Source organism: Mustela lutreola, chromosome 6 (genome assembly GCF_030435805.1).
Source record: "Mustela lutreola isolate mMusLut2 chromosome 6, mMusLut2.pri, whole genome shotgun sequence".
NCBI classification, from domain to species: Eukaryota; Metazoa; Chordata; class Mammalia; order Carnivora; family Mustelidae; genus Mustela; species Mustela lutreola.
The window spans coordinates 60,244,606-60,267,841 of NC_081295.1; the positions used below are offsets into that span (position 1 = coordinate 60,244,606).

Here is a 23,236-nt window from a genome sequence, read left to right on the forward strand (position 1 = left end):
TTTTCTGTTACATTAAATCTCCCTGACAGTTAACAGACTTTCATCAACAGGTTGAGTCTGGGGAAGATGTGCTAAGCTTACCACAAAGCACCTGCGTTATGCAGAAAGACAGAAGAATAAATACAAATATTTATATATGCATACGCATGCACAAATACATATATTTGATTTTAAAAGGACATTTCTATAACACTGATTCCAGTCTAATATTTAAACATTTCCAACCTGTCCTGTGGGAATAGTACATGAAGGCAGAGCAGGTACATGATCTAACAAAAGATGTCTAATTAGGTAATTGATGTGCATAAGCAGAAAGCCTCCCAACAGTTTTTAACAGCATCTCATGAATCATGACTTCTTCATTCTCAACTGCCTCAGGCACCTAAGCCCAAGGAAGAAATGTTACTTCAGAAAAACTCAACTCTACAGGCAGGTCTATGGATTTACCTGGCAAGAAACCCTCATCATAGACATTTACATGTCCATTCAAAAAAAAGTAATCACTGTTTAATGTGTGAGGCACACAGGCTAGAATAACACTCTAAGACATTGTCACTGCCATCAGAATGGAAGATAGAATCACAGTTCTCTCAATGCTGTAAGTACTCAGTGGCTCAAAGGAGGGTATAATTAGCAGCTTGGTGAGAAGGGGGAAAGAGAATCCAGTACAACAAAGAAGGAAAGTAGTATCACTATACTGATGTGGGGACAGAAGACTAGAGATGGATATTCCTAGCAAACAGAATTACTGAAATATACACCAAGATGGGAGTAAAGAGCTCTGAGAACCTGGGTGACATGGCATTACTGGAGTAGAGTATAGGAATGATTGGATATATAGGCAATGGATACTAGTGGAGGCCTGATAGAATATTGGCACCATGAGCGGTAGGACTCTTCCAATGGCGTATCCCACACACATAGTAGGTGGGTACTCAATCTTTAGCAAATACAGTTCTGGATACATTATGAATGACTGAGAGCATTTTGAACTCTTTCTTAGAGGAAAGGGAAAACATAAAAGGAAAGTAAATGAGAAAATTAGGTTTAAATCTGAAACCACTTTTGAGGCTCCAGGGTCAACTAAAAGGGAATATATAAGAATAAATATTATTAATTCACACTTGATATCATGAATACAATGAGGATGACAAGAAATAAATGGATATAAGCCATCCAAAGATAGAATGTACAGTATTTAGTAACTAATCAGAGAAGAGAGAAAGAAATAGAAGACTAGGGCATATTTTCTGGTTTCCAGCTTGAGAAATTGGTGTAAAATGATATCATAGAAGGAAAGAAGAAATACTAAGAGAACAGCAGACTTAGGTAGGGTGGGGTGAATAAGTCCAGTAATGGGAATTGAGGTGCCTGTGTGACATCTGGATACATGGGCAGGTACACAGGTTTTTGTAAGAGTCTAGCCGAGAAAAAATGCTGCAAAATCTGCATATGTGTCTGGGATCGCTCAAGCTAGAGTAGAGATTTGATGGAACCACAGATACTCCTATTTTCAAATATCATATCATTATTTTTTTAATTTTTTAATTTATTTTCAGTCATATTATTTTTTTAAAGAGCTCTAAATCTGAGAAGTAAAAAGAGTTCTTGAAGAAGGTGACTTTATAGAATTTAAGTGAAGAAAGTTTCACAGAGGTATGGCCATATCAAGTATACTGAAATGGTCAAGAATGGTCAAAACCAAGAAGACCTTTAACTCTGCATTGGAATTTTGGTGGTAACTGTAGAGGACTTCGTTTCGGTAGCGTGGGAATGATGAACTCAGGAGCACCACTTGAGAAGTGACTGCAAGAAAAGGAAGCCTGGCTATGAAAGAAAGCAGAGACAGGGAAGGTGAGTTTGAAAGACTGGAAACTTAGACAGTGTACTGTGGAAAAGGGCATCTGAGGAGGCAGACGTTGAGGCTTGCCTGGTCACGACCAAGGCAGAATTTTACTGTCAAAGTTTCTGTCCACTGTTCTTTCTCATCTTATTTAACTTATGACCCCTTTTTGTAGAATCTTACTTCTCTGTGAGCTACTTATATTTTAGTGAGGAATTTCTGAAAACTAAAAAGGCTTCAAAACTCAAAATGAGGAAACGTCAGCCACTGCAACATAAGGGAGAGAGAAAGATCCTTGGATGGAGTTCCTGTGCTTCTCAAATTACACACAATGTTGGCTGTCAAAGGTTCCTTAGGTCTTTCTGGCACTGATACCATAGCTCTGGAAGACAAAGAGAGATAAGGAGATGGTGTGGGAAAGAAGTTTCTAGACTAACTACACTTCCACCGCAGTATGTTAAGGGGCTCAAAGGTGGAAATGAGGAAAGAATCAGAAGAGTTATGATTTAGAGCATGATACTTAATAATTTTTTTAAATATTCATTGTATGGTAACAATTACAAATTTATTAAATAGTAACAAGTGTCATTGTATGATAACAAGAATAAATTCCAATATGGGACACCCCTGTCACAGTAAATTATAATACTTCTCAATATTTAAATTATTGGTTGCTCTTTTTTTAGGTACTTATACTATAGCAAATTGATACTGCATTATAAACACTCATTAAACACTGTTTTATGATGATTCGATACAGAAACAGAAATTAGATCTGGAGACTACCTGGTGTAAGTATAAATGACAAAACTTATTATTTTTTTTTAATTTTAAGAGTTCATTATTTATTTATTTATTTATTTATTTATTAGAGAGAAAGAAAGAGTCAGGGAGAAGCAGAGGGAGAGGAACAAGCAGACTCTGCATTGAGAGGGGAGCCCGACATGTGGCTTAATATCATGACCCTGAAATCAGGACCTGCACTGAAACGAAGAGTCAGACCCTTAACTGACAGAACCACCTAGATGCTTCCCAAGTGACAAATGTAATTAGCAGAAAATTACATTGCTAAACGAAAGCTTTATTACAAATATACCAAATTACATAAACAAATACATAAAATATACAAAGTACACACAAACTTTTTATTTCTACCCAGTTCCATTTTCAGCGTATCCACATAAAAAAGTCATTCTAGCATCAGTTTTCCTAGGTGGACATATTTATGAACCAGACTGATAAGGAAGAAGAGACAATTTTCTTTCCTGGATCATAATATAATTATTATCAAGGGACTATATTCAGAATGTGACCTATGTATGTTCATTGATGTTTGTGGATACCACAAAGGCATTTATTTAATACTAACTGTAAAACTTAGTGCAAAGTTTCCTTGTAAGATGTAGGCACTGAAAATGAACAGGTGATGAAAGGGTGCAAACTTGTTAATCTCTCTTCTCCATCTGTTGTCCTTCCAAAATCTTGCCACTGAAAGGAGTCACTATTTACACAGGCTGTGGTAAAAAATGACTGATGTGTAGCCAAGAACTCATCTTATATTCTACATAATGATAATCTAAATAATAGCCAAATCTTCACAGCGAGTAGCAATAATGAGAAAAAAAAACAATTGCTTTCAATTCCCTCTTTGCAGTTATTATTAAAATGAATTTTATAATTTTTCATAAATATACTTAAAATAACATTATTTCTGGACCTCTTAATTCTCATAGAGTTTGGGGCATCTTCAAAGAATAGAGTCCTCTGTAAAGATAAAGTAATTTTTTCCTGATTTTATTACTTAAAAAAAGAATTCATTTATCTAAATATGCTACACTCAATAATTTTTTTAGGGATGAATGAAGGAGCCAATAGTGAGTCACAATTTTATGGCTGTGAAGGACAGAACTGTAACAATTGACAATGAAAGGGTAGGAATCCAAGAGTTGATGAAGCCTTGGTAATTAAGAACAAAAATCTGGGAGTGAAAATAAAAGTCAGTACAAATCCAAAAATTTCTAGAAAAGAATAACAAAAAAGTTGGGTACTTACGAATTGTGTCTTATCTCTACATCCAAAAGTGGTTCATAAATGGAAGTGTTTAATAAATTTTGTTAAATAAATGTAGTTTGTTTGAGCTTAGACTGTTTATTGGGTTATACTGTACCACTCCTCAGGAAAGAGCAGTCATCAGGAAAATAAATAAAACTCATATAGAAGGCACTACTTGTTCTTTGTGAAAACTCATGGACAGTAGCCAGTACCTAAACTTAAAACATAACACAGGCAAATACTTGCAGTTATAATTAAAGAGTCCACTCACTGGGAAAACTATCTATGGAGGTCATAAAACTGAATATGTTTAATAAAATTGGGTAAGTAAAATATGCTTAATAAAATAAAAATTATAAAGTAAAAATTCTAAGAAAAGGAATGATGCTATAAAATGAAAAAGAATTACTGCTAAACAAAGTCTTTCTGAAAAAAAAAAAAAAAAACAGACAAGATTAACTGTGTTTTAAAAAAAAAAAAAACAGCCTGCTGAAAATTTCTTAATTAAGATATAGTTCCCCACAAGGTTTAGAATAGTGTAGGAAAACAAGAGTCTAAATCTGAAATTGTTGAAACATTAATTAATAACATGTTGATTTTATTAAGGCTAGGATATTTACTATTTGAAATAAATGACAGGATGTTTTAATGTTAGTATAATCAGTTCTGTTTTACCATCTTAATTTTCATATCATAATTTACTCAACAACAGACCTTTGGAAAATCTATTCATTCTTCTACCACAAGTTGAATCTGGAATTAAAGGTCATATTTAACAGACATTGTAAGTCCAATGGAATGTTAGGCATGAAATTCTATTTTCCTATTGGTTACTGTACTGATCATTAGTTTTTGGAAATTACTGTTACGATAAACAGCAAGCCAAATGTTCCAGGAAAAAAAGAAAGGTTAAAATGTTAACAGAGTAAACTTTTTTTCACTTGTTCAAAGTTCTGCTTAGCTAACAAGCTTAGATATCCTCTTACAGGTATTTCCTGCCAGTTAATAAGTGACTCCAGTTCTTCAACTCCCAAAGCTGATGACTGAACAGCGGGAAACTCCCTCTCCAGTGATGATTCCTGAAATGCAGCCCAGGATATCTGAATCCACGGAATGGGGTGTTTGACATCACTGTGGAATGTTAAGAAGACTGCTATAAAAATTAAAGGAATTCAAGCCCGCTGAGTCTGTGACTTGTGCTATTCTTTCAATGAAATCATTTTGAAAACATATAGATGACTGTGTTACACCACCATATGTTTGATGTGTCCCAGTAATCTTAGGCCTTGGGAAAGGAGTTTTAAAGAGAGTATTAAAGAAAATGTGAGGACACCCAGATATAAAACCTGAGGAAGGGGGACAGGAGATGTGCATGTTAGTTCACCAACTGCCTTGACCACTTACTTAATTTTTTTTTTTTTTAAGTTTCAGTTTCCTGCCCTATGTTAAGTGAAGGGACTGGCCTAAGTTGGAATTCCAAACAGAAATGCCTCCTGGAGCCAGAAGGCCATCTGAAGATGAAAGGGGGCTGGTGGAAGAAGAATACCCAGAGCGGTAAGGGCTGAGGAGAACGCCCATCCCTTCACAAGGAGTGAACACCACCTAGCTCCAGCTGTGTTGGCCTGGCAGCAAGACTAGCCCAGGCTTTGTTTCTTGTTTGCCAGCAAATCCAAAAATTTATTTTTATTTGAGATCATTTTCTTAATGTTGGAAAGAAATCATTGTTTAAAAGCATTTGTGTGGAACAAATATAAATAAATGAGAACAACTAAATACTACCACCATCATGGATGTCTGAGGGCTAAATGAGCTCATGAGGGGCTGATTGACTCCCCCTGGCCCTGGAGACCTAGCAGGTCTTTACCACAGTCATCCAAAGTGTGTGCTTCGGGAGGTTGGACCCTCATGATTTTTTAGACTACTTTCAAGGATCAGCAAATTTTCTTTGGAAGGGCCAATAGTAAAAATATTAGGATGGTGGGCCATGTTACAGTCTTCCACAATCACCAACTCTGACCCTATAGCAAGAGGCAGCCACAGACAATACAAAGCCTCCTAGTCATGGCTGTGTCCAATAAAACTTTATTTACAAAAATAGGTGGCCTGTCATAGGCCTTCCTAGTTTGCCAACCCCTGGTCTAAAGGATTTCCTAGAGAAGCTTAGAAACCAATCCATGTACATCCCTCACATTTTATCACATTAATGTATCTAAGAGGCAACAGAGGAAAGAAAACTTATGACTTTTATTTAAAACAAATAAAATATTTATGCCCCAGAAAGCTAGTGTTTTCCCACAGATCACTCCTGGGCCTTCATACTCCTTATCCAGGCAAGAACTAGCTCATCTACTCTAGTATGTCCCATCTTCTAGTCTGGTTTATTCCAAAAGACAGTCAAATTTATACTTGTAAGAGACATAGCTCTAAAATTAAACTCCTGTGTTCACCTTCTGGCTTAGCCACTTATTAACTGACACTAGATAAGTTACTTAATTTCTTTGGGCCTTACATTTCACATCTGCAAAATGGAGTTAGTAATAAGACCCACATCAGGGGTCTATGTTGTAGAAAAGAGTGATTATGTGTAAAGGGCTTAAAACAGTACCTAGAAAATATGCACTGAATATTCAAGTTAAGCACATAATTTAAGTGTTAGCAATTATTAATACACCTACTCAAAGATTTTTGGTTGCCATAGTCCTCAAATATTTCACCATAAAAAGGCAACTATTAAATGGTCTATATTATGACTTTCTAATAATAGCCAAAGATATGGTGAAAACAGGCCACTAGAGCAAAAATAATTACCCTGGACATAAGAAGACTATCACTGCCCTCTCACTGTTCACCAACCCACACCAAACACACACACTTGATCTTCTCAATTTCTTCACTGAGTGAAAGTCTTGTCAAGGGTCCCTGACCACCCTCTGTAGCTAGTCAGACTGAGAGGATGCTGGGGAACACCATCAGCTCTTATAGAGTTCTGCAGTCGTCTTCTGCAACATGCTTGTGGTTTACCCTCTGCCAACAACCCACAAGAAAATACCCCTCAAATGGCATCACTTCATAACCTCTCACCATTTGTGGGATCACTATGGACCACTCAAAGGGATGAGTGACTTACACTGAGAGTTCGCTGACAAGAGTTCCCCAGAGCAGAAGGGCACACACAGGTCAGGGAAATGGGGGAAGTGGTCTCAGGTCTTCAAAGGGGTCCTACTTTGTTCAAACTATTGGGAATGAAGTTCTGAAAAAAATCTCCTCCAAAGTCACATGAGTATTACTTTTTAACATCAGACTCCTCCTCTTCTCTTTTAATGAAAGTTATTTCTGTGACTAAAAAGTATTTATTATCAACACTTTAGATTTAGTCATATTACATTATCAAAAGTGACAATGAAACTTTACTTTTTGTATTTTAATCAGTCCTATAATAAAATAAGGACTTCCAAAATTAACTTAGGTATGTAGAGAATGTTTGATAGAAGTCTATTTTAATATAGTGTTGTCATATGGAATTATTTTCCTAAATATTTTGCATTTAGCTACTTCCAGTAATATTACATTCTAAGTCTCTCAAAGAGCAACTATTACGAGTATTGAAAACAAACAACAAATGCTCATTTTCAAACAGAGAAGAAAGTTCAAAGAAAAATCTGATAATTTCTGATTATCAAAGATTTTTTCCATAAAACGGACAGCTTCGATATTTTATCCTGGCTGAGTAAATACCATTCCTTTTCAGGGGTAGTTGTTTATTTGAATAACATAATGGAAATTTCATAATGATCAGCTTTTTATTGTACCTCTTTGTGGTCAAAAACAATTACTTATTAATTAATTTTGTTTCAGTCCTAGTGTTAACCTTTCTATTCGAGGTATGACAGTTACAACTTTTGTTACATCAGTGATAAACTGTGTGATATTTTATGACATAAGGAAAACTTTAAAATGGTAGAACCAAGAGCTTTGATTGAATAATGAAGGTTTGTAATAAAATGTATACTATGTTTGGCTGAGCATATAACATTTTAAAAATCAAAAGCTCATTAATGACAACTACATATATACACACACAAAAACATACACACCCATATATATACACACATACATAGACACAGGTACATGTGTATGATTTCTTGTTCACCAACATTCATAGAATAATTTTAAAAGGGGGGGGGCATGCCCAGACTTACCACAGCTTAAGTTGCTTTCTGCTTTCAGAGCTAGGGTGGGGATATTCCAGAAGTCATTTTGCCAGTCAACCACATTCCCTTTCACATGGCAGCTGAGGTTGGAGAGGACTTTGGAATTCATGGTAAAATTCCAGAGTCGAAAGTTATAAATGTCCCCTTTGAGGGAGGCAATCTCATTGTGCTGGGAGCCTAACAACAACTTCCCATTTCCAGGAATAACTTCACTGATGGTAGAATCGCACGGAACTTCTTCATAGTTTCTTTTGAAATTTACACCAACAGAACCCAGAGAATTATTCCAAATGATGCAGAGCTGCTCAAAGCTTTCTGTGAAAATGTCTTCTTTATCCTTCACAGGTAACACGCTGTTTAGGAAGCATTTTGAGCCAGAAATAGAAATAAAGTAGCCATTCTTGGCCTTTCCAAAGCTAAGCAACTGTGTGAAAGATGCATTTGAGTAGGAAAAAGCTATCCATTCATGGTCTTCCTTGCCAATTTTGGTTGCTTCAAAACAGAGAGTGAAAGCGCTGAGCTCTGGAATAGAGACACTTTTGGCAACAGATACCTGATAACTATCTAGCATCTGGGGTAAAATGACCTTCTGGTTCCTTAAGGACACAGCAACTAGGAAAAATAATAACAGATAAAATGTATTAACTTCAAATAAGAACTAATGAGAGATACAAAACATCTGATATGCCCACCCCCACCACACCACTTGACTGACTGACCTCTGCCCCACCAACCCTCTTTCATGATTCTCTATCACCAACCCATCACCTTGTACCAATAATAACAGCAATATGTAACCCCATCTATATTCACTCTAATCACGGTGGGATCTCACATCAAAACTTTTGAGCTAGAGACGACCAAGATGATAAACATCTTTTTTTAATACCAGACCTAAACAAAAACAAAAAACAAAACCCTCAAAAACCCAAATTAAGGAAACTACTATTTCAGGAAAGCTCTGTTTATACATTTTTCCAAATAATTTTCTAAACATAATAGCTAATAGTTCTATTTTTCATTAACAAGAGCCTTTTACTCTTCTTAAACACTCCTATGCTACTTCAGATACCCCATTTCCTATTCATTTTCCCCATCACCAGGCCATTTCAGGAACAAAGGTAAAAATACTATTATGGAGAGGCAGTCCAATAAAAAAAATAAAAATAAAAATGGAATTTTAAGCCATATTTCCTTTATAGCAAGGCCTCTGCACTCCTTTCTGAGTGAGAGCAAGGAGCAGAGGAAAATGGGGCAGACAATGCAACTTCCTATCCCAGCTCTTCCACAAAATGCAGTGTGACCTTGGACCTGTTACTTCAGCACTCTGTACCTCATTCTGCTCATCCATAAAATGAAAGACAATGGCACATATCACACAGGTGGTCAACAGGAATTAATACTTGGAAAGCACTAGGAAAGTGTCAAAGTTAATCTATAGTTAAGATTGTGTACTAATGTTACTGGTTATTAATAGATTATTATTATCATCTGCATAATATATTTCAAGTAAAATGAATCAGCCTAGTCTCTTTGACGCATGTGAAATTGTTAAATAATATAATGGGTTTCACCCTCTGTTAATGTAATAGACACCATGAAACATGTACTGACTGAGAAAGAAGTAGCTTTCCTCGAAAATTCTGTTTAATGCTAGCTTTATAGGAATGCTAGTTTGAACATTTTTTAATATATACCAAGAACAGGTCTATGGTAGAAAAAGCATTTTAAAGTAAACATTCTAGTTAAAAATCCAGGGTGGAATTTAATAGAATCATGGATTTTTAGCCTACTTCTTAAACAAAGCATTTGAGAGCTCTGATTACCCAAAGGGATATTTATGTAATAGGAACCCAGTATTCTACATGTATTATTGAAAAGGCTGAAAGGAAATATGTCCATCAACACTTTATTAGTGGTTATGGCTGGTTTATCGATATATGGCCAATTCCAATTTGCTTCTTTTTTTTTTTCAAATTTCCTGTAATGTTTTACAATTTTTAAAACATTATAATGATGAGGGTCATTTGCATAATGGTGCCTTTCTCCTTCGTTTCTTTCACGCATGACATCTACTTACGAAGCTACCCTTGAAGCTAGAGTTTTCCTTAAGCAAAGAGAGGTTTTAGAGAGACTGAGATTATTCCAATTCTTTAATATGCCAAAATCTGGGAAATATGTTTGAAAGAAATTTTTTTTCCTTTCATTAGTCATTTTTAAGGGGCTTTCCTCAGGCTATGTTGTTTATTAGCTTTAGTTATAAATAGCTCTTTTTTATTTTAAATGCTAATTTTTTTATATTTGTCCCCTAGCATAGTTCCTTAAAAGGGCAACATCTTAAAAGCCTAAAATAAAATGATTTCTGAAAAGGAATATTTTAAATGTTCAGTGAAGAGCTGTCAGCATTGCAGCTTTTAATTATTAGCTGTGGAATATCTACAATATCTTCCAAGCAGCCTTTAAATGTTCTGCATATAAACAATATAAACAAATTTGGCTCTACTGTGACCAGATTTTGGATCTGGTAACTGTATATTGCTAATGAGAATGTTCAGTGAATATTAACAGATTCTTGCCCTTAAGTTCTAATCCTAATCATTCACATTCACATAAAAGCACGTAACTCTGTCTTCTGGTCCCGGTGTTTACTGTAGAACATGTTAAATGAAAGCAGAAGGTTGGCGCCGCCTGTGGTTTACATACCTCTGATGTAGCTGGCATTGAAACCTTTCTTCTGGATGCTAAAGTCGCTTGAAAAGGACACTTGCATCTCATTCGCACTTGAGTTAAATGATAGGCCTTTGGCAGTTGCTCCACAAAATTTAGTCTGGCTCTCTCCATTTTCAAGGGATAATGAGTCATAAATGCAATTGGGAGCTTCTTCAATGTCAAAATCATTAAACGTTATCTGAATGATATAGCCGGTGGGGGCTCGCAGGGTCCACAAGCAAGCTTGGCTGTTAGGGTAGTCGTTAGGGTAGCATGGAGAAGTAAACGTCCCAGAAGGGCTGGACAGGACAACCCTGCAGTTGGCACATCCCCACGCTGTTGGCCAGACAAGAGAGAGACAGAGAGAGGGCGGGGATCAGAGGCATACAATAAACCGAGAATACCACACACTGGGCACAATCAAACAAGAAGCATTTTAAAACACCAAAACACAATCATGCAAAATAAAAAAAGAATGAAACCATCTCAAGGAGAAAAAGGAGAAGAAACAGAGAAACGAAAGGTGAAAGAAAAAGAGAAAATTTTAGAGCAATGATTCTTAGACTTGGGGGATCATATACCCTAAGATAATCTAATGAAAGTTACAGTAAATCTCTGTCAAATGCACAGAAGCCACTACAATACTACACTTTAGCATACTGTTTTAGGGAGTTCATGAAGCCCCAGGAGGTAACCCTGGATTTCCCAAAGGTTCACTGGCCCGGGTGAAGAATCTCTACTGTAGAGAGTAACTGCACGGGGTAAGGGAGTTACAGAACCATAAAGGAAGACAGAAGTCAGTATTAAAACCTTGGACATAAAGGAGCATCCATACGTAGGAAATAAATATTTAAAGAGAAATATATTAATACAAAATAAACAAGCAAATAAGTTATCTTCTGGCAGACTGTACTTTTTTCTAAAATTCAAAAAATTAGCATTACCTTGCATGTGTGGAACATTTATAGTTTTTAAAATGCTTTCACTTATCTCCTGTGCTCATTACAGTTGTTAAGTCTATACATGTGTGATGATCTCATTCTTTCATTCATTCAGTGAAGATTTATTGAGTGCCTGTTACATGCCAAGCACTATTCTAAACAGTATATATTAATCAGCAAGAAAGACGAAGTCTATGTCTGAATCATTCTTACACATCAGTTCTGGGCCCAAAGATAAACAAATAATATAATGACAGATGGTAGTAAGAGGAAGGAAGAGAAGTAAAGCAATCTATCCTTTCTCAAATATTAGTCATCCAGGACCTGGTCACCAGTGGAACCAGACACCGAGGTCTACTGTCTTTCTGTCTGGTAGTGCTTTGGTAATTAATATTCATGTTCTTTTAAATATTTTTGTAAGTCTAGGCAGTAAATTCATTTATTCAATATCCTGGATAAATAAGCTGCCATAAAACTTACACATACACTTTAAAACAATAAAACACTTTAACCATGTTAATGAAAATCACTCAAAATTTGTGTTCCTCCCCCTTTTACTGGGTTGAGTAAAATAAAATATTTTTTCTTAAACGTGATAGTTACTACAAATACAGTTGATAATATGCAAGGACTTCTCAGATATGTTAACACCACTCAGGTTAGGTTTTTCTTTTTTCTTTCCCTAATGGCCACGTTGGGTTATCCTCAACAACACTGCTCCCCATCAATTCTTTCTAACTTGCCCTCCCTCTGCTCCTCCTCCCTATGTCTTCAATGTCTTATATGGGGATGAAGACAGAGAGAGGAAAACAAATTATGATCACCAAGTGTTAGCCAAACGCCTTCTCTCATGCACCTCTGGAACACCACGTTCCTCTCTGTATCTCTAACCAGAGCAGTTGTGATCCTTCCACTTGTGACATTATTCACTTATTGTTTGTTTTTCCCACTCTTCTCTGAGCCCAGAAAACAGAGTAGGTACTGTTCTACTTACCTTCTTACTCCTCAGGACCTCACTGCATCCCTGGTACACAGAAGACTTTCGGTAAAATTTGTGAAATTTGTGAATAAATCCATGAATAGCTTAGATCATGTCTCAATTAAAGAAGGACTAAATATAGCATATGAAACTAAGCCAAACAAAGTCCAAATCAGAAAAAAGACAGTACATGAGCTCTGTAATGTCCGTTTGGATGAAGCTTTGGGCTCTTTCTTCCAATAGTTTCACTCATAGTATAAGATTGAGAACACTGGGCCTCTCTCACCCTTTAGCTTCCTGTTAATATACCGTGAGCCGAAAAGAGGGAAGTAATCCTACTAAATTAACAATAATGAACCCAGTAAAGGGCACTAAAGATTTAAAAAAAAAAAAAAGGGGGGCGGGTGCCTGGGTGGCTCAGGGGGTTAAGCCACTGCCTTCGGCTCAGGTCATGATCTCAGCGTCCTGGGATCGAGTCCCGCATCGGGCTCGCTGCTCAGCAGGGAGCCTGCTTCCTCCTCTCTCTCTGCCTACTTGTGATCTCTCTCTATCAAATAAATAAATAAAATCTTTAAAAAAATAAAATAAAATAAAAATAAAAAATAAAAAATAAAGGGGGGAAAGGGAAATAAGATACAATCTCTGTGTCATCTAAACATCCGTGATGTATCATCATTTTTGCAAAAATGAAATACCATCCCCTATGTTGAACACCCAAGTAATGTTCATGACTTGCTTTATACCAGTGTATATACTTTTTTACCAAATTCTTCTCTAAGAGCTGAATAAAAACTACAGGAACCTTTGACCTGACTGAGCACATGGAGTCTGTAATCTTGAACAAATTAATCTCTCTGTGCCTGAGTTTCACAACATTCATTTCACACTGATGGCAATGGAAGCACCCACCTCCCACGGTTATTGAGAGGATGAGATAGGTTAATATTCAAAAGTCCTAGGAGCCACACCATAGAAGTGCACCAAGTGTCCTGGGAGCACCACATCCATGTTGGCTATGGTTAACCATCCCTGTAACACAAAATCCATGCATCGATAACTTCAGAGATAAAAACAGCATCCCACTTTAATAGAATCTCTTTTTCTTTTTGGCACTCATTGGGATGAAAAAGTGAAAGAGAAAAACGCAATAATATTCATTTAAAAGCCATTTAAAGCATTCTACAATTCTCATCTAAAGTCACTAGACAGTAGTTAGAGAGTGCTCTGAAACCCCAATGATCTTAGTTGTATGAAAAAATCAATTAAACCAGGCACAGTATCATTATGTCCATCATATTTTTAGATAACTTCACAGTAAAGGACTTCACATATATTATCTCATTTGACATCAAGAACAACCCTGGGAATTAGTACCACCTCCATCTTCAGATGGAACTAATAAGGCTAACAGATTATATAATTTGCTCAAAGTTAACATCTAATTGGCAAGAGGACCAAGACTCAAACCAGTGGTTCTAAATAGAAGTCTAGTGTTTTTCTAGGGGACAAGTTTCCACAATATGGTGATTTGAATTTGACCATTTAGAGCAATCAACTGTCATTCTTAATCAATTCCTATACAATGAACTGGTTCATTAGAACTTAATTCGTCCCCCCCCTTAAAGGCACAGCTACTTAAAAAGATAGCTACTATGGGAGGCACTGAATGCGGTCTCGGTAAATCCAGAGTTAACATATTTTCTAAGATACTCAACTCAAAACATCTGGCCCAAATGGTTTCCAAAAGCCAAAGTCGTGTAACATATTCACACCTATAAATTTATAAAAGCGAAGTTTTTTGGTAATCTAAACAACAAACCAAATTCCACCCTCAGCCCCTGCCTATGCTTATAAATGTTTAGTAATAACTTACTCATGCTTATGTCACAAAACTTTATTCTTCAAAGAAACTCAAATCTAAGACTGAAAGCCTCTCAGTCATGCAAAAGCCTATTGCGATTTATAAGCAATATTTAGACCCAAATTTCATAATCATGACCTTCTGCTTTTTTTGTCGTCGTCGTTTGATCTCAGAGATTGGGACTCTCATCCCATCCTTGCCTCAAATCCTTCCTCCGAAACAAATAGTATGTTCTTTACAATTTAAAGCTGGAGTATCAGGTTCCAAAAGATAAATCAAAAGAAATCAATTTTAGCTGCTTTCAACACAGATCTATAGATGGAATAACTTTTTCCTCCACTGTATTAAATGAGGAGCAGAAAGAATGCATTTAAATGCAATCTTGTTTTTTATTTGAATGCTATCTCAAACTGCTGCTGATGAGTCTGTTGGAAAACCTCGCTGGTGAAAATCAGCTCAGAAAATTTTGGTTTAAAATATTTAGTAGCCTCAGAGGGTTCTGCAGATTAAGTGGAAAGGTCAACAACTGCGAATTCCAGGATCTGTTCTAATGCCTCAATCATCACAAAGCCAAAAGGAGTCACACAGGATTTCTCCAGACTGAGTACAATGCTGCCAATCATAACATCACTGAGCTGTCAAATAGCTGACTGATAATAGACAGAACTATATATAATATATAGCCATCAAAGTAAGTGTTTAAATTTAAGTGATTTCAGGCCTCGATGCATATTTTTTCAGGATGGCAAGGAATTTGAAGGCAGTCTGGCTGTGACATCTGCGTTTCTGTTAATGTGACAGACTTGGCAAGCATTCCCACCTTCCCTTACCCCTCCTCTTCAAGCTCTGCACTCAGAGATAGTATTTCCATGGAGGGGAGGATCCCTTCTAAACCAGGGTTACACTGGTCATTCCAGTCTCCTGCTGGAGTTTCCAGCACCCAAGCAAGGATATCAATATGCTCCCCGACTCCTCCTCAAACACTGGTTTCCCCAGAGTTAGCTAGAAAATTGTCTGATTTCCCACTGTGATGTTTCAGCCTCAAAATATTCTTTGGAGGCACCACGGATATGAAGCCAGCACCATGACTTGCATATTAGTTTAAAAGGGTAGCATTTTACCTGAATCAGTTCAATTAAGTTTGATATAGCTAGAAAATTAACGAGAATTTGAAGTTTCCTTGATGAAGCACCATAAAGCCCAACAATTTTTTTAAATCCCCAAAGCGATTCACATGCACCATACCTTCAGATACAGTTTTATCTTCTGTAATATTATTAATGTTTAAACTTTAAGTTTTGCCTTTCCATAATCACTGGAGCATAAGAACATTCCATATGTAACTGTGAAAGATAACGCTTTCTGGATCCAAACATGTGAACTGCTGGAAATCCTTCCAGACTCACTTTATTATGTAGTTACATTTCCCTTGCAAGGGGATTAAACAGACAAGCATGTCTGCATGCATATGCACACACACCCACACACATTTTCACGGGAAACTCCCCTCTCTTAACCAGTGGTTGAATCCTTCTCCAGCTGTTAACAAACAAACAAACAAACAAACAAAACAATCTAAAGGCAATGTATAACTTTAAACAAACTAAAGCTGCAGGGCCCATCACTTAACCTACCTCTGGTTAACACGTTCAAGTCTCTTATCCCGGACCTCCATATTCCTACACTGCACGCCCCACCCCCCCGCCAACTCTGTATTAATCCAGCCATGGACCTTTTGCTCTCTAGTACATAGGCTTCCAGAAGAGAATCCACAAAACTGTGTGGATTTATACTGAAGAGGTTTCCAAATTTATCTCACTCACTGTCTTCAACATTCGATGTCTCTGAACATTCCCTGATTCCTGAGTCTCTCCACTCATAGCTCCTACCTTCTCCTGATTCTCCTCCTGCTCTTCTCCTAGTCCTCTCTGAGCTTGCCCCTGCTCTAACTGCCCTCACAATTTTTGCTATTTTAAGTGTGATCCTCAGACCCACAATTTCAGCATCACTTCATGCTAGTTAGACATACAGAATAAACCAGACCTACTGAACAAAACTTGTATTTAAAAATATGTATACATATCTTTTAAATTTTTTTTAAAGATTTTGATTTATGAGAGAAAGAGAGAGAGAGAATACGGTCCAAGGGAGAAGAAGACTACCCACTAAGCAGGGAGTCCAAACCAGGTCTCAATCCAGAGACTCTGAAATCATGACCTGATCATGATCAGATGCTTAACCCACTAAGCCACCCAGGTGGCTGCAAAACCTGTATTTTAAGAAGATTTCTGGGGCACCTGGGTGGCTCAGTGGGTAAAGCCGCTGCCTTTGGCTCAGGTCATGATCTCAGGGTCCTGGGATCGAGTCCCCATCGGGGTCTCTGCTCAGCGAGGAGCCTGCTTCCCTCTCTCTCTCTCTCTCTGCCTGCCTTTCTGTCTCCTTGTGATCTCTCTCTGCCAAATAAATAAATAAAATACTAAAAAAAGAGAAGATTATCTGGTGATTCATAACTACATTAAAATCTGAGAAATGCTCCTTTAAATAACAACATTCTATGGAAGCTATTCACAATCATAGCACATACACCTTCTTCCAGAGCGATCTGCCCCTCCCACAACTCATTGTGTCATATTGATACTATCACCACAAGGAAGGACCCCTAACCTGAAGGGAACTAAATCATGGGCTTGGCTACCCAGATTCTCTGAGAATGTGAAGTTAGGGACACAGATCATTTTTTCGGAGAATGATAAAAAATGGCATCCCAAAGTTCTATGAATTCAAGGATAGCAGCATAGCTTGCCTTCTTGCAATGGAAGGGCACTGATGAGCAGAGAAAAAAGAAAGCAAATGTAGAGAACACAGAGATAAGAGAAAACCAGACTTTTGAGAAACAGAGAGACTAATTTTACACATTCTGTGTCCAGACGTCAATGAGAGGAGCTGTTCTTTGTGGCTCATCCTTGAATTCTATGATAAGAACTCTTACACCTGCCATCTCATTTCTCTTGATCCACCTTCAGTAGATTTCTGTTCCTTACTACCAAGAGTGCCTCGAGGCAATACTTTATGGGGCTCTCCTCTCCCTTCAGCTTTTCTGTCTCTACACTCAGTCTTTCTGGATGATCTCATCCAAACACAGGCCTTCATTATGTCCAAATGCTGATGACATGCATGTCCTATGCGTACCACACCCACACTCTCGAATGTCTATTCAATAGCTCCACGTGGATATCCCATAGATCCCTCAATTCAAATACCATTCCTCAAGTGATTTGTTCTTATCCATTTTACAATTGTCAGCAGTATGAAAAACATCCAAACTAGAACTCTGAATCTTCCCATCTTCCTTCTCCTATACCTTTTCAAAAATATTTGATCAAGAGCTGGGTAACTATCTTATTCACAGTTATTCAGTTTATCCCTTATCTCATTCCCATGCTACTCAGGTAAAGGTTCACATCTTTTCTCTCTTGGACAAAAAGCTCACTAGCTAGTCTCCTTGTCTTATCACCTCCAACTCATCTTTCATGTCACTACAAGAAAGATCTATGAAAATATAAATGCAAGGATAAAAATGTGTTTTCTCTAACTCAAAATCTTCTCTAGAGTCCAAAAAGACAAGCTTCTTTGAATGACACATACAGCACCCATATTGTCCTGTTCACGCTGTCTTATCATCTCTTACCATCTCCCCATTTCCAGTCACTCAGTAAATACTTCTTAAGCATCTCTGTTCCTGGCATTGGGAATATTAAGCATACTGTGGACAGGATGCAATCCCTACATCTGGATTATTTCAAATACAGACAAGTAAGTAGACAGCAATAAAGCACAATGTGAAAATTGATCTAATAGAACAAGTAGACGAGTGCAATCACCTGGATTTAGAACTTGTGGAAACAGCGCCATTTCGAACAAATGAGAAAGAAACTAAGACCTAAATATGCAGCACAGAAGTGGGCCATATAAAGGAAAATGTGCCGGCCAGTAGGTCAGCAGGTGCAAAGGGTAGCAGATGAAAGAGAACAAGACTGTTCAGATAACCTAAGAGTTTCATTTTGTGGAAACATAGTATCCAAAGTGAGGCAAAACAAGAGATAAAGATGACAAAGTAGGCTGAAATGAGATTCTGCAGAATTCTGCAAGCCATCCTAAAGAAAATGAAAATAATAGTAAGAACAGTAGGGAAAATAAGAGGTTTTAATTAAGGGAAAGCAAATTAATCAGATTTGTGTTTAGCACAGTTTTTTTTTTTTTTTTTAACCTTACCCTTCTATATATAAACAACACAAAACTACCAGCATACAAATTCCCTTGTATGAATCCCCGCAGCCTCGCTCAAAAGACTGGACAGGAAACAAGAAGAAAGAGACAGCAAACTACCCTGGTGGCTCATTTGTGGAGAGAGAATAGTGGTCAAAAGCAGAGGAAGACTAATTTTGCAAGGACTCCCCAAAGCACAGCTTAACTGTTGATGGGTAAGATCTGAAACCTACAGTGACCAATCTAGTGTTCATCGAAGATTTGTCTTACTGTGATCTTACACGTTTTATTACCCCTGACGAAAAACTGAGGGAACTATAAAAAAACAAACACCCACCTAATGTTCATTTCGCTTGAGAATGTCACAGAAAACTTCTGCATATGAATTATCTAGGCAGCATTGCAGGGTAAAACTGGTTTACGTTGGCATCAGCCAGAAAAGTATTGCTAAATATTACCAATACAAATGGAAGAATGTCTTAGCCTAATTAAAGCTAATTATAGTTCTAATACCCATGAAGGCAATGATATCATTATTGGAAGTTACTTACTTCTTGAGCACATGAATGCAACTAATGAGAGGTCCATACAATATACTAGGACTGCACTTGGCTGCTAGAAAGATGCTCAAATAATGTTAGTTTTTAGTGTTGTCGTGACTGGTTGCTGCTTCATAGCAGAGCATGTGAGCGATATTTCAGATTCTGTTAGTTCATTCATTCATTCGTTCATTCCTTTTACTGGGCCCCTACTTCCACTCATTTCCAGATTTCTCTTCCATGTCTTTACACAGGGTTAACAGAGGGTGGGCAGAATTGGAGGTTGGAGTCAAAGGTCATTGCTTCCAATTCATGGCATGTTATCTGGTGCAGATGAAGAACCTGAAATTAATTGCTAGAACGGGTTTTGGTTTAACAATCCTGCCCTCCCAATAAGTTGGGAGAATATATCTGGAAGAAGATGGCAGTGGCAGGGCAAGTGTGCCCTGTAGCTCAAATTTTCCAAATGAGCCTATAATTTGAGGACATTAAAAACAACAATAACAACAACAAAAAAAACCAACTTAGGTTTGTTCACATAAATGGCAGTGGTTTAATTTGTGAAGGGCTTGGAGCAAAGTAAATGACAGATGCAACTAGCATAATTTTGCCCCTTTATGGAATACTTTTTGTGTAAACATTTTGGAAATAAGAAAGGGCTGATGTAAGATTTCCATAATATAGATTTTTAAAATTAAAATGTTTTTTAGTAAAAGTTTCCATTTAATACATAAACGGGTTGTTTAAATATGCTGTCTAACTGCCTTAAATTAATCCATTGCTGGAATTAATTACTTTTCAAAATATTTACATAATGTCAACTTTGCACACAGATCTCAAGAATAATATATTTGAGGACTGTATGAGAGGGAAGGAAAAAGAGAAACAGATTCTCTTAAGTTTGGTCCGCACACTCTGAAATTAAACTTTATAAAGTTCTATTTCCAACTTTTTCCTAGCTAAATCACAAGAGCTGATTAAAAATATTTTATTATTTTTGAAAAAGAAACACTGTGGCAAGGACAATATACTCTTGATGCTGAGTTAGAAGCTCTCTCAAAATCCTTTCCAGATGTAAAATCATATTTTTCGAGGTAATTTCTTTTTATGGGAGAGAGAGAGAGAATGAGTGGGAGGGGCAAAGGGAGAAGGAAAACAGAGCCCAACGTGGTTCTCGATTTCATGACCCTGAGATCATGACCTGAGCTGAAATCAAGAGTCAGATTCTTAACTGACTGAGCAACCCAGGTGCCCGCAAAGTATTTTCTTTAAAATTTCAGTATAAGCCATTTAAGCTCATATATATATATATATAAACGAGAATAATTTTAACAACCCAATAACAATTAGCCGTTTGGTGAGTGATTACTTTGTGCCAGATGAGAGAAGACTATATTGAGATAATGTTTACCTCTTGAGATAATATTTATATGAATATTTGGTCATATTATGAGTGGATCACAGTGTCTTCTGGTCTTGGCTCTTCCATTAACCAACCATGGGACTCTGAGCTAGTCACTAGCCATTGAGGCCTCGGTTGCCACATCTGTAAGAATTGTCTCTTCCAGCTCTGAAACCCCAATATGGATGATAGATTCAAATTTTCACACACCATAGAGCTTCAGTTGTTCCCTTTAGTAGGAGAAAGCTTCTGGGAGAGTCATGAGGATATCTGATACTTCCCTAAGGAAAAGAACGCACTAATCATTCATGGAACTATGAGGAAATGGCGTCTTCTTGAGTATCCAGGAGTCCCAACCTGAATCTTTGTGTTCATTTGTCCACATTGAGCCAGATGTCAGCCATTACAGGTTGAATAAAAGTAGAGCTAATGGTCAGCAAACATCCTGGCTTCTGGGACATATTCCGACTGCTCAAGAAAATTTCCACATCTTGCTAACAGTGGTTATTATGCTATTTTGAATATTGCTGGCTTAGAATTATAGAGCAGCTTGACAGACTGTAAAGATTTAGAGTGTGGTTACATCAGGGAAAAAAATCACCTACTCACTACCTAATATAGCTGCTTTAGTGTGTTCTTGATGTCTCCCAGCTTACTCTACAAAGGCAAAAATAGTTTATTACTTTTATAAAGTTAATACACTATTGAGAAGTAAGGTTGAATTTTGGTTTGCCACACTATTGCCAAAATGTTTATCTAAATTTCAAACTGCCCTGGGTTGGGAATGAGGTAATATAGATGCAAACTTCACAGGGCTTCTGGAAGGTTATGCACATCCAGGCAACTCCACTGACTTCACATTTAAACTGCTTCACCTCTGTCTCAGGGATCGCCCACATTAATCACAAAATCTGCAGCAAAAACACGCCTGGGAAAGTTCATGAAGGTCACCAAACTTTATAATTATAAATTTGCAGGGTAGTAGAAAAATCAACTTGCTTACTCTGTTCTGGCCACTTGTATTTTTAAACTCCAGAAAAATGGGAGAGTGACTTGTCATAGGTGGGTGAGTAAGGTCACACCTGCAGACAAGTCAGACAGAAGGCCACACCACCACAAGTGGGCGGGCTGGGTGGTCTGCAGAGCAAACAGTGCAGCATGTTTCCAGCTGGAGGCACAGACCTAGGAACAGAAGCTTGCTGGTGTCCTAGAGATTTGAACTGGGGCAAACTGGGCAGCCGTTGGAAAGGGGAGGTGAGCTCAAGCTGCAAACATCTGTTTCAGCTACCATTTGAGGGGCTTAATGATCACTTGAAATTCCCATCAGATTTCTTCTATACTCTTGACCGTAAATTGCTCCTATTTAGCTGTGCAGCATTGAGAAAAGGGGAAATATTATTTTAACATGCAGATTCCTTTCATGATCCTCCGTAGAATGCTATGCGGGGGAGTTTCGGAGGGCATTCTCGAAGGAAATGGCTTTGGAATAACAACAGGTATAGCTCTATTCTGGTTCAATACAAGTTAGTAACACACAGTTTAGTTGTGCCACTCCAAAGTAACACGGATGAAGAAGCAGGCCGAGCCCCAGGGATTATCACGATGACACAAGGAAGTTCCTTTTACAGAAAAACTGGAAGGAAAATTTCAAACAATGGCAATTTGGGATTCCAATATAAATATAAAGCTTTGGATAAATATATATAATTTTTCTAGGAACAGGAATATTATAGGACTGTAAGTCCTCTTGGCATCAAATCTCAACCCCCAAAAGATGAGAAACTTTAGGGGTGGGGATTCTTTAATAATGCATTAAAGTAAATAGGAGATGTTTGGATAACATATCTTTCTGAAATTTATTTACTAAAATAATTTGAATTGAATTTCTACTTAGGAAAATCAAAATAATTTTCTCCTTCTTCAGTATACTCAGCTGACTTCCAGTTTTTATGATGTGCATGACATAAGGCTTTGTGAAAGACCACCCAGCCAGTGTGATTCTCTTCTATGGGGAAGGACTGAGCCTCACAATGCAAAATGGGCCAAAGAACAAAGTTAACCAAACGTTTAAGAAAAATTAATTTTTGCTTGTAAAGTGATGTCAAAAGTTTACATATATGTGATTTTGCCTGAAATGAATCACTTTTTAAATTACTGCAAAATTTTTTTTGTCTAATACATCATTTTTATGCATGTTATTTTATGGTACTTTATACATTTTCTATAAAACTAAGTCACGATTCAAAAGCAGACAATGCAGATGAAGTTCCTTGGTCATTCTCTCTGTCTCCCAACAAACAGAGTCAGGAGGAAATATACATATCCCACTGATCTTAAGGAGCAGGCCAAAGCTCTTGGCTACAACATGAGAGAGAATGTTCTGAGTGACTGTGCCTAAGACAACGGACAGCTGACAAATGGAGGATCATATCT

General features: G+C 37.3%; 1 protein-coding gene across 6 annotated transcripts in view; it reads right to left on the reverse strand.

Annotated features, from left to right (window-relative positions):
- The window catches only part of ADGRG6 (adhesion G protein-coupled receptor G6), a 168,164-nt gene that overhangs the window by 84,774 nt on the left and 60,154 nt on the right, over positions 1–23,236 (reverse strand). For all 6 annotated transcript variants that reach the window (XM_059177396.1, XM_059177395.1, XM_059177392.1 and 3 more), the window contains 2 exons: positions 10,810–11,151; positions 8,095–8,718 (listed from right to left, as the gene is read on the reverse strand). In XM_059177396.1, coding sequence (XP_059033379.1) covers positions 8,095–8,718; positions 10,810–11,151 — 966 coding nt within the window. The remainder of the gene's footprint in view (positions 1–8,094; positions 8,719–10,809; positions 11,152–23,236) is intronic.